Source organism: Fulmarus glacialis, unplaced genomic scaffold, assembly GCF_000690835.1.
Source record: "Fulmarus glacialis isolate BGI_N327 unplaced genomic scaffold, ASM69083v1 scaffold23610, whole genome shotgun sequence".
Classification (NCBI taxonomy): domain Eukaryota; kingdom Metazoa; phylum Chordata; class Aves; order Procellariiformes; family Procellariidae; genus Fulmarus; species Fulmarus glacialis.
The window spans coordinates 4,298-13,422 of record NW_009187502.1 but is presented as its reverse complement, the minus strand read 5'-3'; the positions used below and the strand labels follow the sequence as shown (position 1 = coordinate 13,422).

At 55.9% G+C, this 9,125-nt stretch overlaps 1 protein-coding gene across 1 annotated transcript; it reads left to right on the top strand.

Annotated features, from left to right (window-relative positions):
- Window positions 1-2,950: 2,950 nt before the first annotated feature.
- On the top strand, window positions 2,951-7,505 carry TMEM184A (transmembrane protein 184A). The gene is made up of 8 exons (XM_009575348.1): window positions 2,951-3,175; window positions 3,879-4,044; window positions 4,987-5,077; window positions 5,169-5,244; window positions 5,872-5,963; window positions 6,365-6,534; window positions 6,634-6,831; window positions 7,255-7,505. Exons 1-8 carry the CDS (start codon window positions 2,951-2,953, stop codon window positions 7,503-7,505), a joined length of 1,269 nt encoding a protein of 422 aa, XP_009573643.1.
- The last annotated feature ends 1,620 nt before the right edge of the window (window positions 7,506-9,125 follow it).

Sequence of the window (9,125 nt, the reverse complement as noted above, 5' to 3'; positions counted from 1 at the left end):
CAGGTAAATAACCCCCATGCCCTGGCTTTATCTGAAAGCAATCAGGAGGAAAGGCATGTCACCTGCGCTGGTGGGGCTGAGCCTGGATGCTCCCCTCCCTGGGATGGGGGCCAGGGACCTTTCCCCGCTGGCTGGGGGGCACAGCCAGCACCACAGAGGCACTAATGCGGTGCTGCAGGGGCTCGCCTTTCCTTTCTGACTGCCCCAGCCCCACAGGGGCTGCCGCCGAGGTGAGGATTTGTCCCGGGTGCTTTGGGACACTGGGAGGGATGTGAGCTGGGACTCCGGGCTCTGGCAGCCTGCAGATGGAGGGGAATCCCTGGCACAGTGAAAAGCCCCATTTGCAGATGGCCTGTCTGAACACAGGTTTCACTGCTGAGTTTATCTTCTGCTCAGTGCTCACTGAGCATCTCTAATATCCCAGGGAGTGAACATAATGAGTAGACACTGCGTGGCAGGTACCTGCAACGTGTCTGAAAACAGCCAGACTGGATGCGGCACTGGCGCAGTCCCGTCGAAGAGCTGAGGTTTGCAGCTAATATTATTCTCTGTGTCTCCTCACCGCCTTTGTTTTGGAAGCAAATGGCCTTCTAACTGCATTGAATTGCCCGGCTACCTTGCACAGCCACGATCTAATTACCTCTGGAGCTGGGAGTCCTGTCTCCAAGTGGCACTGAGGCTTTTGTTTTTAATGACTTGCTCCACCGCGTTCAGAGTGTGACAATGTAGGGGAGCCTGCCAGGACCGGCTGCTGGTGCCACTGTGCTCATACTGCGATGGCTGGGAAAGCTAATAGGAGTTGGGATGTCTTGGGCCAAGCATCTGTGGCATTGTGCTGGGTTGAAAACAGAATAAATGGGTCTAGCGATGAGCACAGCTCTCCGTCGTACCCTGGGAAGCAAGCTGGATTGCGTCCTTCCCTATCGTGATGCTCTGGTAGAGGGAAAGCGTGGCCAAATCCGGCTGTACAGCCCCAGCCTGTGGCAGGACAGCCCCCAGAAAAAGCGAGGAGCTGCAGGGAACAGGGCACAGCTGGGCTTTCGCCTCCCTCCCCGCGCCATGAGCTATCTCCAGCCTCCTGTTAATGTTTACAAGGCAGGTCTGGTGTCGTCTGTCCAAAGACCAGATCCCTCCCCGGCTCTCCCCAGGATCCTGCTTCCTGCTGGCCAGGGCAGGGCCACGGGACGATTGTAGGGAGGAAAAACCCGGCTCCCCGCTGCCTCCGTAACACTATCGGCCCCGCTCTCCCTCCGTAACATCTCTGGCTCTGCTTCCCCGCTTGCGGGCGCAGGTACACCGGGGTGAGCTCCTGGGACCTCGCCAGCACGCTGCCGCCTTGGGCATCTCGGCTTACAGGCAGAGGGGGGGGGAGGTATTTTTAGGGCTGTTGATCTGACACCAGCTGAGTTTCCTTTCTTGTGAGGTTGGGGTTTGGGGAGAGGGCGGGAGATGAAGCCGCCGGGAGAGCTCCAGCTTTGGGTTCTGTGTTTAACTGGACCGAGGTCATCCCCTACCACTCTTATCTGTGGCAGATACTTTCTTGCCTCTCAGCAGTTCATGAGGGGGGGGGAGGTATTTTTAGGGCTGTTGATCTGACACCAGCTGAGTTTCCTTTCTTGTGAGGTTGGGGTTTGGGGAGAGGGCGGGAGATGAAGCCGCCGGGAGAGCTCCAGCTTTGGGTTCTGTGTTTAACTGGACCGAGGTCATCCCCTACCACTCTTATCTGTGGCAGATACTTTCTTGCCTCTCAGCAGTTCATGCTTGCAGTTTTACTCATAGGCGATAGTTACCCAGCAGCTAAAATCTTTGTTTATTAACAGTGCACCAAGAAGCATCTATATTGTTAGAGCTCTGCTCGCAGGTTGTTGTGGTTTTTTTTTAAAACCGCTATTGTTATACATGGGAAAAAGCAGCTTTCCATAGATTAGCAGAAAGAGAGACCAAACATGGCAGTTTATGCATCTGTTGGCCTTGAGATATGAAGCTGCCCTATAAATAAGAGCATATTATTAGGTTGGTCCTTGCTGTCTGGAGCCGCAGGGTACACGGTGCCCATACGCCCAGGCCACCATCTGCGCCAGGAATGCTCGGCGCCTAGGGGTGACCGGCTTCGAGGAGGACAGATCCATCGGGGAGATGCCAGAATACTTCAGCATCCCCAAAAGGTAGCAGCTCTGCCTGCTCTGCCTGTAGCATGGCAGGCTTGCTCCCTTGTGCTTAATTCGGGTGCGGGAGGGACCGCTGGCTGCCCTTCAGTTCTTGGGATTGGCATTGCCAGCACACCGAGACCCCCATGATCCCGAAATGGCTGAGGCTGGCCAAACGCCCTGGGTGATGCCAAACCTCTGACTTCTCGGGCAGCCCCGGGGTTTGCTCCCAGCAGGCCACGCACGAGGAAAGGAGCCAGATGTCGGGGGAAGACCACAGTGATCCCAGTGTTTTCTGGGCTCCCAAGGAGGACATCAGTGTCCTGATGGCTCATTGGTAAGGGGCTCATTATTATCATGGGGGAAGGATGAGTTTAACCCTTAAATCTCTGGTTCCTGATGGAAAAGGGTCCTGAGCAAATGTGAACTCACAGGGCACAAATGCAGGCAGGTCTTTCCTTTTCAAGCGGGATAGTGACCCCTGAGAAAACCAGAAGTAGCAAAGCTGGGAAGGAGAAGCGTGTGTTTTGGGGGACACAGGGACTGCATACACCTCCTTGGAGAAAAGGGGGTCTGCTCTTGAAGGATGTTTGCATTTTCTTGCTGGGAGAAGCAGAGCCAACCATGGTGAATAGGCTGATTTGGGTGAGGGACACCCTGGAAAAAGCCTGGGGAGGAGATAAACCTCACAGGAGGTTTGTCCACACTGTGTAGGCTGGGAAATCTGCTGGGACTTTCCCCTTCACCAGCTTACCTCGGTCCTGCCTTCCTGCGCCGCTCCCCTTGCCTCTCCCTCCCTGCAGATGAGTAATGCCACACGTGCCTTGCCCTCTCCCGTGGCACCCAGCACCCCGGGGCCCGGCACAGCAGCCAGGCTGGCCTCGGCTCCCCCATCCTCAGCCCTCATCCTGCTCATGGCTGCGCACAACAACTCTGAGGATGGCCGGCAGCTTTTCCTGACTACAACAGCGGCGCAGGTCATCTCCGGCATCTTTGTGTGGTCGGCGCTCATCGTCACCTTCCACCAGGTACGGGCTGGAGCAGAGATGGGGCTCAGCACTGGGGTTGACGCAAGGGCAAAACTATTGATTGCCCCCAAGTTCATTGCAAATCATTCAGCTCCAGATAAATATTTCTTCCTGTTGCTGCCCGGAGGGGATATCTCCGCTGTCGGGAGCCCGGTGCTGGCAGCTTGGGAGGGTGGACTTTGCCCACGCGCTCCCCAGGCAGCTGCCAGAGCCGGGAGAGGCTGCAGGGCATCGGCACTGCTAGAGGCAACACCCAGCGGGGTTTCTCATCTGGAACCCCGGAGTCTGTGCCGTTGGGGTGTACACCGCTGGCTGCCGTGAAATGTACTGCCAGTGGGCATGTTTTTGGGTGCTGCATGGATCTGTGCTGCTGAAGGCAGCCCTGGGGCAAGCTGGTGCCTCCGAGCGCTGGGACAGGGCTTCACAGGAGCTAGCATGAAGGAGGGCATGCTCCTTGCACAGCACCAGGTTAGGGACCCAATTTCCACATGTTTTTGTGGAAGGGATTGCCCCGGGGACAGGGATGGAGCCTGTCTCACGTGTCTGTTTACTGTGGTGGGTCTGTGGTGGAAAGCCGGTGGTGCTTTCATCCTCAGGAGGGTCAACATGGGACAAGCCTCCTGCAGCCCCCCGGGCTGGGGGCACCTTTTGTTCCCCTCCTGAGCTGTGGTAGCCACAGCTCTGCACGCTGGGCACTTTGCAGATCTACACACACCTGAAGAATTACACCATCCCCAAGGAGCAGCGCTACATCATCCGCATCCTCTTCATTGTGCCCATCTATGCCTTTGACTCCTGGCTTAGCCTCCTCCTCCTCGGCAGCCACCAGTACTACGTCTACTTCGACTCAGTGCGCGACTGCTATGAAGGTGAGCGCAGCGTCTCCTTGGTAGGGAGGCTGATGGCAAAGCAGGGCTCTCACCACGCAGACCTGTGTCTCTGGAATGTCCTGGATTGCACAAAATGGCAAATCTCTCTCTCTTTCACTTCCCACTCTCCCTTCCTCCGTGCAGAGGTTTTCCCCTTCCTTCTCCATTCGCAGCAGGGAGGGGTTGCCCCACGGGTAGACACGAGCTGGTGTGTTTCCGCCACCTGCCTGGAGGCTCAGAGGGACCCCAGCGTCATGCTCCTGGGGAAAGAGGTTTTCTGGTTGCCTTTGGGGTATAAATGCAGTTTCTCTAAAGAGGGAGGTAGATGTACATAAGAAACTGGGGAGTTGGGATGTTTTGAGGTGCAGGGGAAACTTGTCAGGGTTGAGGTTTCTCTTCCACCTTGTTGCTCTCCCCCTGGGGAACCGAGGGGTGTGGGCATGTGTATTACTTCAGGTTTGGAGTATATGAAAAGTAAGTGATGGGGATGTTCAAGAAAACTGTTCAGGACCTGCTCCTTGCTGGCCACCAGCCACTTGTGCAGCCCCTTAGCAATTTTGAGGTCTTTCCATGCAGATGGTTTCTGGCCATTGCACTCCTGCCTGGGTTTGTCTGGGTGTGCATGGAGGCCAGCTCCATGAGCACTGCTGGGATGTCCAACTGCCACCACGTGCACGCAGGGTCTGTGTGTGCATGGAGGAGCTGCTGCATCTGCAACGAACCCTGTGCACATGGTGTGCTGCATCTGACTCCGCTTGGAAGTCAGATGGATTTCACCTGCTGCTCTTCTTGCTAGGCTCCCACTCACCAGTGTCCCAAATTCTGATGCTGTGCCAGGGTGGATGAGAAGACACCTGAGCAGGAAGGGATGTGAAATGTAATAACACCCCCCTCCTGGATCTCCATCAGCCCTGCTGATCGTGTCTGCCCTTGCCTTGCCAGCTTTCGTGATTTACAGCTTCCTGAGCCTGTGCTTTGAATACCTTGGAGGGGAGAGCACCATCATGACAGAGATCCGAGGGAAGCCCATTGCGTAAGTCCCAGCGTCTCATGAGTTCCTCTGCCCTCCACCCGCTTTCCCCATCTAGCAGCCCCAACGGCATCTCCTCGGTTTCTGCTTCCAGGTCCAGCTGCTTTTATGGGACCTGCTGCCTTCAGGGCATGTCCTACTCCATCGGGTTCCTGCGCTTCTGCAAGCAGGTGGGTACCCGATGGGGCGCATCGGCTCCGCTCCCCTCCGACAAGGGCTCTCCGGGCAGCAGGTCCCTTCCCCACTACCCTGCCTAGAGGGCCCTGCTTCACTGCTCTCCCGAGATGCTCTTTTTCGGATTTTTTTTCCTCCGAGGCAGGCAGCTCACCCAGCTCGCCGGCACCAGGCCAGCAGCAGGGCGCCGCGCTCGCTGTCCTTGCCTCTGACTCACTGCTGAGTCAGGGTCTCCTCCCACTGCAGAGCCGAGATTGCCATCTCTGTCCAGTCCCAGGTTAGCCTGGACGGCTCTCTAACTCTCCAGGGCTGCGCTGCGGGCTGAATCCTGGCACCGGTCTGTCCCCAAGCCACCTGGTCCCCACCCCTCAGAGTGACTACGCTGCCTTTCAGGACCTGCCTTTTGGGAGCCCTGCTCCCTCCCATCTGCAGACCTTGAGCTGGTTCATACTTCACCCCGCAGCACTGGTCGCTCCTGTGATGGAGAACAGCTCTCTCCATTGTGTCTGTCCCGAGAGCAGAGCAGTTGGCTTGCGTGGCGGGGCTGGGGGTGGCAGGAGCTGCAGGGAGGGCGGTGAGAAGTCACTGCTGCCCAGGGTACACCGTGTCTCTCTCCTCTGCAGGCCACGCTGCAGTTCTGCATCGTGAAACCTCTCATGGCGATCGTCACCATCATCTTGCAGGCGTTCGGGAAGTACCACGACGGGGACTTCAAGTGAGGATGCTGGGTCAGGCTGGGGAGGGTGAGAGGGACAGGACAGGTCCCTGCTCCATCACAAGGGACAGGGTGTCCTGCCAGCCCCGCCCGGGGAGCTGCTCCACGGGTAGTGATAGCACAGGGAGCCCAAAGTGGAATGGAGACTCACTGCCCCCAAATAAGAAAGGGACAAAACTCCTGTGAGCATTAATAAAAGAGGTCCCACCAACAGAGGAAAAGCTGAGAGTGGCCCCCTGCTCCCCCCTTTCTCCCTGCCTCTCCTTCCCCTCCTGGGCTGTGCTCTCTCCCATGGCAAAGCCACGCACTTCTCCCCACTCCACTTCTTCCCTCCTTGCCTCCAGTTGCACTCGCTTCGCTTCCTGCGAAGCAGGGCAGCAGCTCGCTCTCTCTCCCCGCAGCGTCCAAAGCGGCTACCTCTACATCACCATCATCTACAACTTCTCGGTCAGCCTGGCACTTTATGCCCTCTTCCTCTTTTACTTCGCCACCATGGACCTGCTGCGCCCGTTTGAGCCGGTCCTCAAGTTCATCACCATCAAGGCAGTCATCTTCCTCTCCTTCTGGCAAGGTGGGTCCCACCATGGACACCCAGCACTTCTCCTCCCCTAGCCCCACCTGACCCGGGGACACAGGACCAGAGCTGATCCCTCTCCCTTCCCCTGTGCAGGGACACTGCTTGCAATCCTGGAGAAATGTGGGGTAATCCCTGAAGTTCAGATCATCGATGGGAAGGAGGTGGGAGCTGGGACAGTGGCTGCTGGCTACCAGAACTTCATCATCTGCATTGAGATGCTCTTTGCTTCCATTGCCCTGCGCTATGCGTTCACCTGCCAGGTGTACAGAGAAAAGAAAGAAAACTCAACAGGTAACTGTTCCTCTCTTCTTCCTTCCATCAGTGAATAAGGAAAGAGGAGACCCCCCCTTATAGCATTACCAATGGGATGCTAAAAGCCACCAGAGGAGTTTCCTTCTCCTGTGCTCTGTGAGTTCCTTCTCCTTTTTCCCTCGTGATACCCACGAGCCACAGCGAGTGGATAGGAAAAGAGACCTTGGTGTGGATGGGCAGAATTAGGGGATTATAGTATTACGGCACATGCTGCTGGAGAGGTTCCATTCTCTTTGAAACATGGAGCTGGGGTTGCCTTTCTTCTCCTTGGCGCTCGCCACTGCAAGCTGACGTGGCCCACGATGAGGCCCTGATCTTGAATTTCTAAGAAAAAGTGTCACATCAGTCTTGGAGCGCTTGGGCTCGTTGCCTGTCTACCCTCCTGCTCTCCCTGTTTTTCAGCAAACCTTGCCCCGATGCAGAGCATCTCGAGCGGGCTGAAGGAGACCATAAGCCCCCAGGACATCGTGCAGGATGCAATCCACAACTTCTCACCTGCGTACCAGCAGTACACCCAGCAGTCGATGCAGGAGGCAGAGCGCAAAGCGCCTGGGGAGAACGGGCACGTGGCCTCCAAGGTGGAGGGACCGAGTGGCAGAAAGAGCAAAAACATTGAGAAGAGAGTGCTGATCCTGTCAGACGAGGAGCTGTAGGAGACGTCGGAGGGGACAGTGACACTGGAGAGGTTTAAACCCATGCAAATGGGTTATCTCGAGGCTGAGACAACCTGGTCTAATCGGAGTACCGAGAAGCCAGGAACTCCACGCAAAAAGCCAGTCTCTCAAAGGGAAGATGCAATAACCCAGGGAAAGGCTAAATCAAATAGTGCCAGCTTCTGCTGTCCCATCTCTACTGGTGTTAGGGATGAGGCTGTCTTTGCTCGGGTGACTGAGCAGCCCCGAGCTGTGGTCTGGGCTTTGCCGCCCCACTGCCGGTGTCTCGATGCCAGCCCCGTGCCCACGCTGGGGGATGCCAGGCAGGAGGGGAGCCGGGCTGCAGGACTGGCCAGCCGCCCTCACCCTCCTCTTACCTGCAAGCAGTGCTGAGGCTGGAGAGAAATGCTTTTCTCAGCACACTTCTGCTCTAGTTTCTCCCGATTTGAGTAAAAAATGATCTCGAAGGGCCCCGTGGAGAAAACCAGCCCAGGAAGGTGACTTCACTTCACCTCAAAACCCGGTAACGGTTGAAAGACGTCATTCCTTATTTTTACATCTCTTCCCCTCTCCTTTCCCCAGAAAAGCCTACATAGTTGTGCAGAAGACCTTTACCAGGGAGGAAGAGTAAGTCATCCTCTTCTCCCCCCAGATGGGGATGCAGCTGTCCGAGTAACTCCCCCAGGAGCGGCGGCAGGACCTCACTCGGGTTCACAGCTGCATTTCTGAGAGCTGCCGGTGACAGAAGCGCTTGTTTACATCTAAACCTTATCTCTGAATGGATCAGAAGTTAAAAGGGATTCCAGCTTCCTTATCAGAGTCTTTATTAGGGAACCAGACTGTGACTGGCGGTGGTAGGAATGCGCTTATTGGGAACTGTCTGTTCCTCCTAACCCCTCGCTATTTACCATCCCTGGGCTTTGCCCACCCTGTGGGAAGGCAGGCGGGAGCTGAGCCCGGCCGGGTGACAGTGGCAGGGATGGAGCCACCGCTCAGGGCAGGACCGCTGGCAGGGGAAGATACTGCTTGGAGAGATTTTCCCCATATCAGTAATGGAGAGCGCACATCCTTCCGTTAAACTTCCTCTCTGTTTTTTTTTCCCCCAATTTTTAGTCCAATTTCTATGCCCCTGTTAATCAGATGATCCCTGGGAACTTACTTAGACACTGGCCGGGCTGTTGGTTGGGGGTGGGAGCTGGGTAGTGAAAGGACGAGGGCGAGTCTACAGCCTCAGATTTGCAGTCGCGTGGCAAACAAACCGATGGGTAAGGCTTAGAGCCATTTTACACACAACTCCTAGCGTTTTTTTTTTCCCTGCTCTTAAACTGCAAAATGTAAATCACAACATGAAATTATTTTATTTATGAATTTTTTTCTAATAAACAGCAATTTCTACCACGGAGCGCGCAAGTGTTTTCACTTAGCTCAGCAAGCAAAGCCCACGATCTGCCTGTTCCTGCTCTAATGCTGATGCTTTTAAGCTCAACGTCCTCCCTGCCCCTCGATGCTGGCCCAGCAGAAATACCTGCACACGCAGCACCCTGCACATTTTGACATTCCCACAGGATTTGTGCTCATCTTTTTCACTCCACAAAGAGTGTGTGTGTCCCCCGCTTCCTC

Bases quoted from the DNA above. Each gene is read 5' to 3' on its own strand.
- TMEM184A (XM_009575348.1), top strand. From the start codon at position 2,951: ATGAGTAATGCCACACGTGCCTTGCCCTCTCCCGTGGCACCCAGCACC. The intron at 3,176-3,878 runs GTACGGGCTGGA...GGCACTTTGCAG, and splicing joins TCATCGTCACCTTCCACCAG to ATCTACACACACCTGAAGAA. The intron at 5,078-5,168 runs GTAAGTCCCAGC...TTCTGCTTCCAG, and splicing joins ATCCGAGGGAAGCCCATTGC to GTCCAGCTGCTTTTATGGGA.